Here is a 16,166-nt window from a genome sequence, read left to right as displayed (position 1 = left end):
ATTTTATTTTTACTATTATTTTAAATGATTGCTGAAGTGTAAAATATAATATTATTCAAATGTATGCTTACAATTATTGGTAAGGTCTTGTATATTATGGCAACTTTTACCTTGTGATAGGTCACGTGACAGCACGTGAAGTGGCATAGACAAAACATCTATTCGTCAGTTTTCGGGCGAGGAGGCAGCGCAGTTTGGTGTTTTATTGAGCGGCCTGCCAAAAGAAAACTGAAACATGGCTAAAAGTCTTTCGGCTACCCAGGCAAATAAGGAACATGCCCTGGTGGTATCCCGTGACTTCATATCCCAGCCCCGTCTGAGTAAGTGTTATAATGATTTAATGCGATATTGTACGTATATAGCTCTTATTACTTGGCAAGTCAGCGATGTCAAATTATCGATTTTGCCATTAAGTTCTTCTGTAATGTTTTGTTTTTGACTTTTTTTCCATAAAAAGAAGTATATCTATCTATAAATTCTATTGAAAACAGCCAATGTTAATCAATTTTGATGAAATGTCCCCAATAGAAGCTATCATGAATCGTATTTGAAATCTCTACTAATACTATTTGAAAGAAGTTAATTGGTATAAAGGGGACTTTTTTATCTTGATTAAAGTCATTCTCATAATTTTCACAGTATACTTTTCATTGAATTATGGAAATGTCTAATATTGCGACAAACGCCCTAGATGTATAGAGACACGGCCTTGAAAATTATCTAAAAATCTAAGTAAATCTTACGTACTTTAAAAGTAGAGCTTTAAAATTAACTCAAGAACGTTATATAAAAAAATATATAGTTACATATTTATTCTCCATGTAATTTTTTATATTGATGTAAGTGTCTTACTGGAATCACATGACTTTGGTCAGCTGTTAAGTTGAAATTTAACTTCGAAATTATTTTAAATTTTCTTTAAGCTTTGTGTTACTTACTTGGCTGGTCATAAAAATATATGGAATTCGTTTTTTAAATATTGCAGTCTAAGAATGATTTAAGTATTATAAATTACTTACAATAAAACTATGCATAGGTAAAATATTTACTTATAGAATAGAATACTTAATTGGCACTATCAGTTAAATTTGACAATAGTTTTTGGTACTATCTATATGTCTATATATAATCTAGTAGAGTTAACTAAATAGTTCACTAATTTTCTAGCATAACACATAGTTATTATATCAAAATGATATTCAATTGCAATTCTAATATATATATATGCTAATAGACAGTACTATCTTAACCTAAATTCATAAAAAAGTACACCTATTTAACAATTTCAGGGACAGTACACTAAACTATAGATAAGCAATTATTATAATGTCTATAGGTGTTAATTTTAACAGAAATTTTTAGAAGATTAACTACATAGTGGTCACTTATAAATATTTATAAGCAAGGGTTATGATTAAGATTATGTTATTAAAATTTGTTTTGTTGTACAGCTTACAAGACGGTGTCAGGTGTAAATGGACCCCTTGTCATCTTAGATGAGGTGAAATTCCCCAAATTCTCTGAGATTGTACAGCTCAGACTCGCTGATGGCACCCTCCGGTCTGGTCAGGTAATTATTATTTTTTATCTTATTTATATTCATTTATGTGCATATAATTTATTAAAATGTTGTTTTTGACTGACTTACCGTGGTAGTATATACATCCCAGATTAACTCTAAGGTTTTAGAATGATGAATTAAAAGTGAAAAAGCCTACACATTTAAAGATTTCTATTGTTGAAAAAAATCATTGTAAGTCAAATAATTGAGGATAAAAATCCTGTTACTGACATTTGATGTGATAAAAATATTTCTGATATAGTATCTTTGATATATCACCTGTCACTATGAAAAAAATTAAACCTTTTTGATTAGACTAAATTTGATAGAAGATTTTCTAAAATATTTTTCACATATCCATGTCAATTAAAAAGAAGAAAGGATCAAACACTAAAATGATATTTTTGAGAAATGAGGATTACTAACTTAATTTTAAACCTCATTTCCCAAAAGTACCATTTGACACTTGACAATGGATATAATAATATTAGACCGTCGAACTTCCATAAAATATTATTAATGTTAGAGTTCATATAATTTAGACACTTTGTACTCCACTATGCTGCTCCAATGCAGCGGTTGAATATTATGAATGTGAGGTCTGAGCATGAGATGAATTATAATTAAACACATGAAAATTCAGTGCCTGGGTTTGAACCTGCAGTCAACGATTAACATGCAGGCATTCTAACTGGGCCATCTATGCTTGCTTATCTTAAATTTACACAGCATTTTAAATATTAACAGACTTTGATGAAACTATAGAGTCAGTTACGGTTTGATATACCACATTCTGCGTTTAAAGTACTTAAGGATTGCATACTAATCTTAAATATATTACAAAATTAAATTAAATTATATTAACAGTTTAATTATGTACATATTCAATTGTGACACTACAGCTATGATGGGCATAATGAGTGCATGGTTTTAGTTATTGGCAGTATTAAGATGTATGTTTTTAACCTGTTTGTAACCTCTATTACGATTATATGTTCGATATGTAATATGAAAAACGAAATCAATGTATATGGATTCTCAAAGAACAGCTAGGAGCTGTTATGTACTTATGTACTTAACAATATATATAACGATTAGGTGCTGGAAGTCAGCGGCACCAAGGCCGTTGTCCAGGTATTCGAAGGTACATCGGGTATCGACGCCAAGAACACGCTCTGCGAGTTCACGGGAGACATCTTGCGCACACCCGTCTCTGAAGATATGTTGGGTGAGTTTTATTGAAAACTGTTTCTTACAATATGGCATATAATTTGTTCTCTATCGCTCTAAAATGAAATACCAATCGAATCGGTATTTCATTTATGACTTACATAAAAAAATTAAACTTTTTTTTTGTATTATATATTTCATTCCATTTTAAGTAAGAAGTATTTAAGATTTTTCGTTTTGAAAAAAACCTTCCATGGATTGAACATTATGGATAAAAATCGTTCGACGTACGAGCAAATATATGTATATATTATCTATAAATTATAGTACAGAACACAGGCATGAAGCTAATTACTAAAACTGAAAACATAATATTTTAGTAATAATAGTTTGTCTTTAAATCGTTGATTTTGACAGTCTGGTCTGATATTCAAAGATAAAGATATAGATAGTTAAAAATGAAGTTGTATTTACGCAACGTGTTACAATTTGGAAGAGAAACAAGATATTTTGTCAAACATATTTTAACCTTATCATTTTTTTATTAATAATTTTTTTTCTTAAGGCATCTTCTTAATGTATTTCCCTATTACCAGATACTAGTTTTATACTAAAAAGTTTTTATAAAAAAATGATCAAATAGTATTTATGTATATATGAATATAACCGAAATTATATTCACTCACATCAATCACGAAATCTCAGAAACTCTAATACCTAAAAACTTGAATTTTGGCAGGTAGGTTCCTTATAGGGTTAAGACATCCGTTAAGCATTCCACCCCTTAGGAGATAATATGGGGGTTGGAAGTTTGTTTTATAAATTTATAAAGCTGCAGTTTCAGCTAGTAATTCAATAGAGTCTGAAGAAGAATCTTCTGAAATAATTATTTCCAAAGATTTTTTTAAAATAATTCAAAACTCTGTGCCTGTCTTGTAATAAGGCTCTATGCAGATGTGGATACCACTCGCTAAATCTTTATTGGGTCACTAAACATTCGAGTCTTGCTTTGGTACGAAGGGAGAGTCGGTTTTGTAAAAGCACGAGAGAGACCTAATCGTTGATCATGTGGTACTGGCACATGTCTAAGGATTTCAGGAGTTGATTAGGTCTTGCAATGTCTGTCTATAGTTTAAGGTGACCATCAGGTCTTCCACTTGTTCAATTCACAAAATATAGTCAAAATATTACTCGATAAACCAAATTTGTAATTCATTAATTAATAAGATAGAACTATCTACATAACTTGTGTTACATCCATTCAGGTCGTGTGTTCAACGGTTCCGGTAAACCAATCGACAAAGGACCTCCAATCCTCGCTGAGGACTTCTTGGATATTCAGGGTCAACCCATTAACCCATGGTCGCGTATCTACCCCGAGGAAATGATTCAGACTGGTAAGTGGACTAAATTATCTATAAAAAAAAATATAAGTAACAATTTCCTAATTAAGATATTATTGAATATTTGTGTAATTTTTTTTTTATGTAATAAATCAACACGAAAAATATTTTGTTTTGATATCTATATAAAAATATTTTTGATTGAAAGTGTTTTATCGCAGTTTTATAATTTACTTAACTTTTAATATAAAAAAATAGCAATATATGATTTTGATTTTGATGATTTAAAAAAAAAAAATTCGGAAAAATTCAAAACAAAGTTTTTATTGAATTTATTAAATGAAGCAACATTTATTTCTGATCTTGGTTTGATATTAGTATTATGTAGTAAATATATAATTGATATTATTAATAATGAACCTTCACTGATTTTGGACAACATTTTTTTTCCCTTAACTGAGTAAAATTACACAGCATTCTATAACCGTGATCTGATTGCAGGTATCTCCGCTATCGACGTGATGAACTCCATCGCTCGTGGTCAGAAGATCCCCATCTTCTCTGCGGCCGGTTTGCCTCACAACGAAATCGCCGCCCAGATCTGTAGACAGGCCGGTCTTGTCAAGGTTCGTAAGATTATAATTACCTCTGCTTTTCTTCCCCCAATCAATTGGCTTTCTCATATCATGAGTTGTGTCCTCGATGGATGCTTAGTTATTTCGCCAATAATCGAACCTATCAGCTTGTAGTCAGTCCAAAGTGCGATTGAAAATCATAATATAACAAAAAAAAAAGTTATATAGTTAAATAAATTAATTATAATTCAATCCTAAATAGTTATAAAATTTTTATTTGCCTAAACTGAGATCATATTTTCTTTCAAACATATTGGTCAATAACATATTAAAATTTATATAAATATAGCAAGTATACTTAAAAGAACTCAGTAGTAATAACGAAATTTTATCAATTATAGTTTTACAATAGGCGATCCGACATTTTGTTAATGTCATATAAAACATTTTGTCAATATTGATCATTATTTGTATTTGATTAAAAATGACATATTTTGATTACTTTACTTCTCTTCGTAATTAGATAACAACAAAAATATTTAATGCCCAATAGGTGCCCGGTAAATCAGTTTTGGATGACCACGAAGACAACTTCGCCATCGTGTTCGCTGCTATGGGTGTCAACATGGAGACGGCCAGATTCTTCAAGCAGGACTTCGAAGAGAACGGTTCCATGGAGAACGTGTGCCTGTTCTTGAACTTGGCCAACGACCCCACCATCGAGAGAATCATCACCCCACGTCTGGCTCTCACGGCCGCTGAGTTCTTGGCCTACCAGTGTGAGGTGAGACGAGTATATTTCAGCCCAAATGTTTCATGGAAATGTTTTCGTAAGTTAGTGCATTGTTGAGGAGCGTTTTTAAAAATGTTTTGGTTTATAAAACAAAAGATAAAAATGAAGGATAAAATGTCCCATATTTTCGATTTATAAAGTGATCAGCAACTAACGTCAAATGTTGAATAATTTACACTTTGTCTATCATCTCCATCAAATCCCCCATCTCTTGCAAAATAGTCAGAAAATAGCTCTAAGTCACTTTGGTCATGGCTTCACTTAACCTGATGTTGTCGGTCCACAGAAACACGTACTGGTAATCCTGACGGACATGTCTTCGTACGCGGAGGCTCTGCGTGAGGTGTCGGCCGCTCGTGAGGAGGTGCCCGGACGTAGAGGTTTCCCAGGTACGGTTCTCCGCGTGTACTACATAGCAAATATTACATAGCAAACCAGCTGACCGCTTCGGATATTTTCTGTTACAATCGTGTCATTAAAGTATTATGAAATTAATCCATTGAATTTTTGACCTTATGGAGTCTAACAAGAGGTACAATTTTAAATGACGAGTTGTGATTCAATTAGATACTACATCTAATTATGATAATAACCAATTTTTAAAATAATGATGAGCTTAAATAATATATTTGAAAATTTTTGTCACCCAGGTTACATGTACACGGATTTGGCCACCATCTACGAGCGTGCCGGACGTGTCGAGGGCCGTAACGGATCCATTACACAGATCCCCATTCTTACTATGCCTAACGATGACATCACCCATCCAATTCCTGACTTGACAGGTTATATTACTGAGGGACAGGTGAGAATTCTATGACTTCATGTTATAAGGTTGGCTCAGAGTAATCACAAATCTATAAACGAAATTTAAGCAAATACAAATTAAAAAAAAACTTTTAATTACTTTGTTGCATCATTTTTTTTTTTTTCGATAGATCTACGTAGACCGTCAGCTCCACAACAGACAAATCTACCCACCAGTCAACGTGTTGCCTTCCCTGTCACGTCTGATGAAGTCCGCCATCGGCGAGGGCATGACCCGTAAGGATCACTCTGACGTGTCCAACCAGCTGGTGAGCATGAATCTTTACTATTTTATTCATAGCAGGCTTAAGCTATATTTCTTCCTAATTGTTAGTATTCCATCAAAACTATTAAGTATTAATGTGAACAATGAAAATTGTCAATTTATTTATATTTGGATCTACAAACAAGTTACAATAATGAATTACTATATGAGAAATTTGATGATGTTATTATAATAAATATGTGTATACTATTTGACATAATATTTTCGCGTTGCTCCGCAGTACGCTTGCTACGCTATCGGTAAGGACGTGCAGGCCATGAAGGCCGTGGTGGGTGAAGAGGCGTTGACGCCTGATGACTTGCTGTACCTTGAGTTCCTTACCAAGTTTGAGAAGAACTTCATCACCCAGGTAACTTATACGAATGATTAGCGACATTCGTCTTATAATTAAAATGTGTATCTTACAAATATTTTAAAAGTATAAATAACATAGAAATCAGTTTTTTGTAGATTAAATCATAGTTTTTATTTTATTTATTTAATAAAAACCCTCACAAAAAATAAAATGTAACCTGAGACAATAGGGTCGGTATTGATTTAAAAGTATGCTTTAAAATTACATGTTCATAACATAACATATTAACAAATCGATGTTTCTCCAGAGCAACTACGAGAACCGTACAGTCTTCGAGTCCCTGGACATCGGCTGGCAGCTTCTCCGTATCTTCCCCAAGGAGATGCTCAAACGTATCCCGGCTTCCATCCTCGCAGAGTTCTACCCCAGAGACTCGCGCCACTAAACTCGCCCCACGGATACGCGCGGCCCGACACGCTAGCCAGAAACTTTATTCTTTTAATATTGAGTGTTGTCATACTATATCGAAGAATATTCGCCTTGAAAAAAGTAGGGGATATTGATGATTGTATTTCTGTATCATTAATTCCTTATATAAGATATGTTTTTTTTAATAAACATCCTACATTGTATTTTTTAGGGAATATAAAAAATAAATTATGACAACACTGATTTTAATTTTACCATATTTGTCATCAATACTGTTGCTTTTATGAAATTAAATTCTGAGTGAATTAACTATACAACGATTTTAATTATAGCGGAGATTATATTTATAGTTTTTTTTATTTATTATTACCTCTTCGCTCGGCTGGGATGTCGGTCCGCGGTAAATTGTAAGATATTATACTGTTTACTAGTAAGTTGTTAATAGTTTATTAATAATGTGTATTACATGTATTACAATCAAGTTACAAAATTATAACAATCGTGTTGCTTTATAATAATTAGAAAAAAAATAAATAAATGTTTATAATAGCCATATAACGGTGTTGCTACGTGAAAGGAAATGTTGCCGTCTCGTGTATATATTTTCTTCTGAAGTAGTGTTTTTTGCTGGACGAATTGAATAATAAATGTATTTTTGTTATAATGCTGGTGCTTCTCCGACACATGATATTTATCTGTTGTTTTCGTGCACAAATTGTTGAAAGTGTGTTCAATGGAAATGTATTTAATCTATAAAATTATATTGTAATAACATCATTGCGTAATACACGTCCATGTGTGATATTTCTGAATTCGTAACAATTTGTGACAGAATGTTATTTATGTAAATAGCAATAATAAATTCATATAGCCCCGTAACAACATGTTACATTCCATGGCGAGTTCTCCTCGTTCACTCTTTAAATTCTATCTTCAATGAATAAGTGAATTAGGACATTGTTGTTTTATGGAAATAAAAAGTATAGAAGTTAAACCATTCGTTTTTTTTTAAATAAAATATAAAACCTTGATTTTTCAAGTCACTACGTGACAATGTCTAGCAATTGATATAGAATTTGAAAAGGATAGTTGAAACCTATCGTTCAGTGCGGATGACGTTTGTCTTGTAGGGTTCTGGATATTCGGTAATTTTTATCGGAGACAGCATTATGGAAACCGATGATGATATACTCCTGACTGATTTAAACTATGGCTGCCAATCTCAAAGAAGACCAACCAACTACGCAGGACATATTGTAGTGAAGATATGTGTGCGCAACACACAATTTCCTAAATTTCATAATCCGATGGGATGGCGGATCCGACACGACATTAACCTTCTTTTCAATACACATTATTCTAAAGAATGTGTGAAAATGTGATACTCATAGTATCTACAAATATTCATACTGTTAGTTTACTGTACAGGCCCGTTTTAATCCAGAGTACCGGTGGTGCAAAATGCCCGATCGTCGCGCTTTGTGGAGCGTTTGGCTGATAATGGTCAAGACTTGAACCATATTTATTGTATTGAAAATTATAAAATGGTCGCTGATTTTCTTTTTTTATCAGGTTATAAAGATCGGCGACTAATATACCCTATATAACTATCGGAATATGTAGTTTAGGTAAGTAGTTTTACCTTGTTTTTAAATAAGTTATTTCTATATTGAGTAAAGGATTTCAAAGAGGAGGAACACTTGGTACCATACAAATTGTGAAGTAACTAAAATTAAAAGAAGTTTTAAGCTCATGAGTCATCTGATTTTTTTTACGTATCATTCGACTAACAAGTCGTTCCGAAAAACAGCCATAATGGATATACTTGAAAAGTTCTTGGGCAGGCAGGGAAAATCAGTTCAACATTTTTGAGATAAAAGCAGCGAATAAATTATTCTGTTTACTATAATTATTATTGGATATTAATTTAACTTGGAAGAAATAACCTTCTAGAATAGATCTAGCAAAATACCAGCGTAAAGCAAAAGTGATAAAGCTTTTGAAATGTATATGAACGATACTGATTCTCAAATTAAAGGTACAATATGATAATAAATTTAATATATTTTGTAGATGGACTAAAATAAAACTTCTCCATTCGATTTGTATTTTTACTGATATAGATATACATACATTTATTTATAGATAAGTTCGTGCAACATAAAAAAACGTTTACTGTACGATACAACTAAGACCTGAGGCCTTATAATAGTTGTTGAGGCGGTGTTTAGCCAAACATTGATTAATTCCTTTCTATGATCATTGATTTGACATTTGAAAGAAGACGCATCATTAAATAACAACGTTTATAGATAAAGCCTTTAGGCTTAATTTTTTTTTTTTTTTATGTCTTAGGTGGCAAACGAGCAGGAGGCTCATCTGATGGAAAGTGACTACCACCGCCCATGGACATCTGCAACACCGGGGGGCTTGCAGGTGCGTTGCCGGCCTTAATGACATAAACCCATAACATGTTTTGTTTCAATTGCGTTATATGAACTACTAAAAATGGTAAATTGTCTATGGGAAAATCTGGATGTTGATGTGATAAATAAAAAAATAATTGTTTTTATTATCTATATTAAATTTGTTTACAATTTTAAAGTGTGCAAATTAAATGCCGCCTGAAGTGTTCTCTATTGATTTTAACACTGGAATGAAACTTGACGAGTTGGTATAGGGCTTCGTATAACGATCGTTTTTTGGAATAAATACAAAATAGAAAAGTTGCAATGATTAATATAAATTAACCGGCGATTCCAGCGATTGCTTCTGAAGCGAAATATTTAACATCAACATCAGGATCCACGTTCAACTTCTCCAAAACCGGTTTTACTTGCGGCTGGATCACAGCGGGGTCTAAGTATGGCGCCATTTTTTGTAGAGTCTTGGCAACATTGAACCGAACGTTGGCAACATTATCATCAGCCATAGATAAGACAGTAGGCAGAAGTACTCGTGTCGTTATATCTTTCCCACAAACTTCAGAGAGAACATTGATGCAAAATAGATATGTCATCCTGTGTAAATAGTTTTGTTCACGTGACATGGCTAGCACTTTTGGTATTACATTTGTTTCAGCCCATGCTGCTCCGTACTGTTCGACTAATTTCTTTAAGTTTAATGTGGCAGCTTCACGGATAGCGTAGACGTGGTCGATCAGCCAGGACATACAAAGACCTGTCAGCTTTTCATCGAAGAATTCTTGGCCAAGTTGTCCAGCCAACAGTGGCATATGTTCAATTATGGCGAGACGGACGCGCCATTTTGTGTCCTCGGCGAGTTCAACGATTGCTGGTAGAAGTGATTGGACTAATTGCTGAATACCAATGACCTCATTTACACATTCAAGGTTTGAAATAATATTAAGCCTGACTTCTGGACATTCATCTTTCAATTGCGTCAGGAATAACGGTAAAAGGTGCTCAATAGTGTTTTGCCTGCCGACGATGGGACTAAGACCCATTATGATAGAAGCGAGAGCGGATTTCACATGCTGGTTGAGGTCGCAGACTAAATCTTTAATCTGTGGCAGTATCATAGTCATGATGATTTGTTCCTGGTGTGCCTTGTCTAGATTCATACAGAAGTCCTTAACCTGGAAAGAAAGCATTATATATCATTGATAATTTGATACAACTTCTTATAACTGCAACTTCGTTTTTTTTTTACAAACTTTAACTTACTTTCTCTGCAGCTGCAGCTCGTACTTCAGCTTCAGTGTCCTTAAGAAGTGCTTGGAATATTTGTGCGAGGTCGGTGCGAGCTAGTTCAAGTCCTACAGCTTGTTGGAGCTCAACAAATCTGTCAAAATAGGTTACAATCAATTAATTTGAAGATTGAGTTCATTGGCTCTGTTTCATATCCCAAAGCCTAATCCTTGATAGGAAACGGGGCCTTTGCCTAGCAGTGCGTCATTTTTGGACTCTATGCTCTATATATTTGAGACAGATAAAATATTCCTATCTCTAGGTTTTAAACAGTAATATATAATATATGCACATAAGACAACTTACTTTTCAGCTACCATGTAGCGCACCCTCCAGGAAGCGTCCTCGGCGCGCAGACGCACGGTGGGCATCACGAGCTGCTCCATGTCCTCGGGCGGCAGCAGCGCGGCCACGGCGGCGCAGGCCTCCGCTGCCAGCAGGCGCACTGAATCTTGCTCATCCTAGAATACCCAAACAATTCATATATATGAAAATCGGTTGATCTTATAAATAATGAGTATGGAATATAAATCTAATCACTCATGAAGGCGCGCTCGTCCAACGTGGAAGGTGAAATATTATTGGCGTGCATTAGTATGAATGAGTGACGTTCATGCTTACAAGATGTCTTAGTGTAGGTGACATGACTAATTATAACAGTAAAGACAGCATACACAACAACAAGCACAGCTTGCACACCATGTATGAAGTTTGTATTAGCAATATCCATAGAATTCGTATTTCACACTGACAAAAGTAAAGATAAGGCAGGAAATTTGGTAAATACCAAGGAAAACACACAGAACTAGATGAGTACCGTAGACTAGACTAGGAATCCAGAAAACAATGGCCAATAACAATCTTCCAAGAAAGAAAACTAGCGTACCTATTACATAGTTGCAAAATTATTAATAAAAAAAAATATCCAGACGACAAAGTACCCAAAATTTCTAATCCTAAAGTTACGAATTTGATTTAGCCTGGAAATAAAAACTTGCACGCTCGTCCAAAAGATTCAATCAATAATTATATTGATTGAATCTGGTATAAACGGTAAAGACAAGGGACAATACTTAATTGCAGATTTTTTTGTAAAAAAAGGGGCACAAATCAGCTAAATGTTCTGTGTTAAAATTGTTAATTAATTTGTGGTTATAACTATCTCATTCGTAGCGGTGAAGAAAAACATCAAACTTGCAAGTGCTGATTGCGGATCGGTCGTTTATGTATCCAGCAAAGCTAACATGGCGTAATTTGTTTTTAATCATTTTCTCAAAGGCACAAGGGACATAACATCTTAGTTCCCAAGGTTGGTGGCGCATTGGCGAAGTAAAGAATGGTTAATATTGTCTATGGGCGGTAGTTAGCACTTACGATCAGGTGGCCCATATGCTCGTTCGCCAACCTATGTTATAAAAAAAGATACCTTAGCCCAGCAATGGACATATAGGGACTGCATCTTTACTTTACAGTCAAGTGAGTCAGTCTTTGAAATGTACAACATCCGATAACTTTAAACAGTTAAACAATTTGTTAAACTGTTTGACCCCATAAAGAGAAATGATATTACCTGAGCCAAAGTAACGAACATCGGTATGAGGTCACTCTTCACATATTCAACTTCGACCACTCTCGCGAACTCGCCCAGCTTGTACGCCGCCGCGCGACGCACCATCGGCGTGTCGTCTTGACACAGCGAGCGGAAGTTCCCACGGAGTTCTTCCTTGACAGGTGCCGATACACGGGGGTAGCATACGCTAAAATGATACAGAATATAATTAGCTCTTACTACTATTATTATTTCAAGTACTACCAGCCAAATGGGCCACCTGATGGTAAGTGTTCACCCATAAATATTGGCAATGTATGAAATATAATTTTTAAAAAGTGCCACCTAGGAACTATGATTGATATATACTGTGCTTAGTCACACTGGAAGTCTTGTGACTCACTTCAAAACTAGATCACAATAAACAGAAGGTATTGCACTAAGCCATACCGCCAATGTTTACAATGTTTGTTATTATATCAAACATTTGCCACTATTGTTGATATCTCCTTAGCATAAATGGCAGATAATAGCCTATTCAAAAGTGGAGTAAATGAACAACTTTTCTTTAAAATGACATATTGGTCAAGATCTAAAATTATCATTTTAAATGTCGGTGAAGTGGTTATCGAACATTATAAGTAAAATTAAAGTAGCTATAAGTAATTTAGTGGAGTGGCATTTTATTATGAATGTTTAATTACAAACAGAATGTTGTCATCAATATAGTATGTACTACCTTTGGAATTTTCTAAAGATGGCATTAAATCCATCCTTTGTACAATACAATTGTGTACCAAACTAATAAATAAAATAGCTTTTTAGTGAAAAAACATTTACATTGTCACAATATGCATATTATTAGGCACCCTGTTCATTTTGATTTAGTTCTTGTTAATACAAAATAGATTACAAAAGAAAGTTTGACTTATTAAAAAATTACATAAAAATACCTGAAAAGTCCACATGCTGATGCCCTGGATGTAAACCAGTCACCGCCGGCTAAACGTTGGACTAATGGCACAAAGTACTGTTCCAGGGCTTGAGGTGAGTGATGTGCTGAAACTGCTCTCAATGATGCTACAGCCTTGTCACGCACGACAGTCTCTTCAACTGTTGCAAGAGACTCCAGTGGTGACAGTAAGACGTGAGCATATTCACAGCCTCCAACCAGGTTAATGAAGTTTCCTTAGGATTAAACAGATAATATATTTAATTATAAGTCCTTGTCTTAAATATGCAGTTGTTTCGATTGATTCGAGATTTGTTTCGAAAATAGCGAGTAGCTTTTACAACATTAATCATATCCATGTAATTTTTTATATATAGCTTTGATAAAAACTGTAACAGAATGATTAAAGGATGAAAACTTATGATTGCAGGTTTAAATTGAAATGAGCACAAAAATTGATCTTGTTTATGTTATCAAGTGAAAACATAGTGAGGACACCTGAATGTGTATACTAAACTTATAACAAAAAAGAGAAGGGAAAAACTGTTGATAAACATAGGAGAAAAAGGCTCCAAGCTGGTTTGTCTTTGCCTATTTATTATATATGAATTGAGTTGTGTTAAAAATGTAATCAAATTAAATTATATGAAATTTTCAATATTTATTTTTATTTTCTTGCACAATATTAATTCAAGTGAACTTTCTAGAACCTGTACATTTTTCTTTAATGAGGGGTAATAATAACAAACTCATAGGGAATCATTATCTAGTATTTGTCATCATATATAATATGCACGACAGACTGATATGATGCGTAGTATAAAGATATATATATGTATATATATAATTATAGATTATAAACTATGTTAATGGCATTAAGATATACATAAATGTAAAGTAATGATATATGTGTTACATATTATGTTATCAACTGAAATCAGTTGGTTTATAGTTAATTAGAGATATTATTGACGAATATGACATTTAATTGTATTGGTTTAGAGTAATAAATTTATCTTTATATCCAGCAAGACAGTAACTAGATTAAAAATAAATTTATCGTTCGATATTTCAAAGAAACTGAACAAAATTGAAGCCCTTTCCAAGATGAACAAATAAAAATGTTTTGTTTTAATTTGTAATGTAATAGCTAGAATAGGCAAATGGGCCATCTGGTATAGAGTGGTCACCGCCTTACATCTAATTACATCTTCCATTCATTCACATTCCTTACACCTAACCAATATGACACCAACCTTGGAAGCTAAGATGTTATGTCCCTTGAGCCTGCATTTACACTGGCTCACTCGTCCATCAAATTAGAACAATATTAAGAATTGCTGTTTGGCAGTAGTTCTGATTAGTGGGTACATAGCCAGACAGACTTGTACAAACACCTACTAACTAGTGATAAAAATCAATTTCAAGTTTATATAACTCTTTGTTGAAAAAATAAAGCTAATATAACTCCAGCTACTGTATCCATGGAAATAGGATGATTCACCAAAATTGTCTAAATGTGGTAGTATAAAATATATTAAAAGTTAAAATTACTTAAAACGATTAAAATATAATTTGAATGACTTTTTAAACTTTAAAATTGGAATAAAATTACTGATCACAATAAATTATTAATTTACTATAGATTTAGTCAACCACTCGAGAAAGCTATTAAATAATTTGAATATCACCTAATGTTTACAACATTACGTTATTTAAATGAAAATAATAACTTATTAATGGTTGAATTCGAATTTACAAACCATTTAAGAATAGTTTATAAAAAAATAAATTTTAACATAACCTTTTTCTGTTTAATAAATTCTTAAATTATCAAAATACAAATCCAAATAATTTGAAAATATTGTACTTGTAGTTATTTAATAAGAAAATAGCATTAACCATCATACTATACAGAGCATTGATTAACAAATGGAGATAAATAGTAATACGCTGAAATTAAAGATAAAAGCTTACCTAGTTGTTCAGCGAGAGCAAGAAGCACTTCATCTTCATCGTAAATGGTCTCTGTTAGGAACGGGATGAGTTCAGACCTGGTTCGCTCCACGCCCAAAGCGAGTGCTATTGTCGACAGCTTTTTGATAGAATTCAATCTCAGTTGAACATCTTCATTTTTTAACTCGTCAATCAGTACTGCAATGGGATAAAGTGAGTCATCCGTCCCGGAGTCGCTAGCCGCCATCCTCAACTGTTATTCACTGCGTTTTTAAGAATTTACTTTGTATTCACGTTTGTACACACCAATTTGAGACGTTATTTTTTTGGAAATTCTTACGCATTTAGCAGCAAAATGGAAGCCTTTAGTTTAGAATTGGCTTTGTCTATGCTTTGATCTCGATTCTAGTGTTGCCTTCTACAAAGTCATAACGTAACTCATTGGATTGTAAAAATAAAATATAATAATAAATTAACAATAGTAATAAATAATAATATCAGAGGTTTAGCTTAACATAATATAGTATATATTTTTTATTTATTAGATTTGTATTTGTGGCTGGTGCATACTAATAAAAATTCTTTTTGATTTTTATAAAATTATAATATCGTTAAATAATGCTTTATTGATATGAAACAATAAGATTGATTAAACTGTACTATTAACTATATTTTTTATAAATTTTAAAGTTTAATTTATAATAATTTATCCATGAAAAAGATACATAAGAATTATTAAA

The 16,166-nt window shown here is 33.1% G+C and overlaps 2 protein-coding genes across 2 annotated transcripts; one reads left to right on the top strand and one right to left on the bottom strand.

Moving 5' to 3' along the window:
• Positions 1-113: 113 nt before the first annotated feature.
• Positions 114-8,253, top strand: LOC113396492 (V-type proton ATPase subunit B). The gene is made up of 11 exons (XM_026634447.2): positions 114-320; positions 1,452-1,570; positions 2,660-2,789; positions 3,997-4,128; positions 4,576-4,700; positions 5,203-5,433; positions 5,729-5,831; positions 6,093-6,247; positions 6,381-6,518; positions 6,756-6,884; positions 7,138-8,253. Exons 1-11 carry the CDS (start codon positions 236-238, stop codon positions 7,273-7,275), a joined length of 1,485 nt encoding a protein of 494 aa, XP_026490232.1. The 5' UTR covers positions 114-235; the 3' UTR covers positions 7,276-8,253.
• A 1,571-nt stretch (positions 8,254-9,824) lies between these two features.
• LOC113396491 (serine/threonine-protein phosphatase PP2A 65 kDa regulatory subunit) lies at positions 9,825-15,830 on the bottom strand. The gene is made up of 6 exons (XM_026634445.2): positions 15,448-15,830; positions 13,472-13,706; positions 12,540-12,726; positions 11,276-11,430; positions 10,946-11,063; positions 9,825-10,857 (listed from the first exon to the last, which is right to left on the bottom strand). Exons 1-6 carry the CDS (start codon positions 15,671-15,673, stop codon positions 10,006-10,008), a joined length of 1,773 nt encoding a protein of 590 aa, XP_026490230.1. The 5' UTR covers positions 15,674-15,830; the 3' UTR covers positions 9,825-10,005.
• Positions 15,831-16,166: the final 336 nt, after the last annotated feature.

This window comes from Vanessa tameamea, chromosome 24 (genome assembly GCF_037043105.1).
Source record: "Vanessa tameamea isolate UH-Manoa-2023 chromosome 24, ilVanTame1 primary haplotype, whole genome shotgun sequence".
Classification (NCBI taxonomy): Eukaryota; Metazoa; Arthropoda; class Insecta; order Lepidoptera; family Nymphalidae; genus Vanessa; species Vanessa tameamea.
This window is presented reverse-complemented; position numbering and strand designations above follow the sequence as displayed.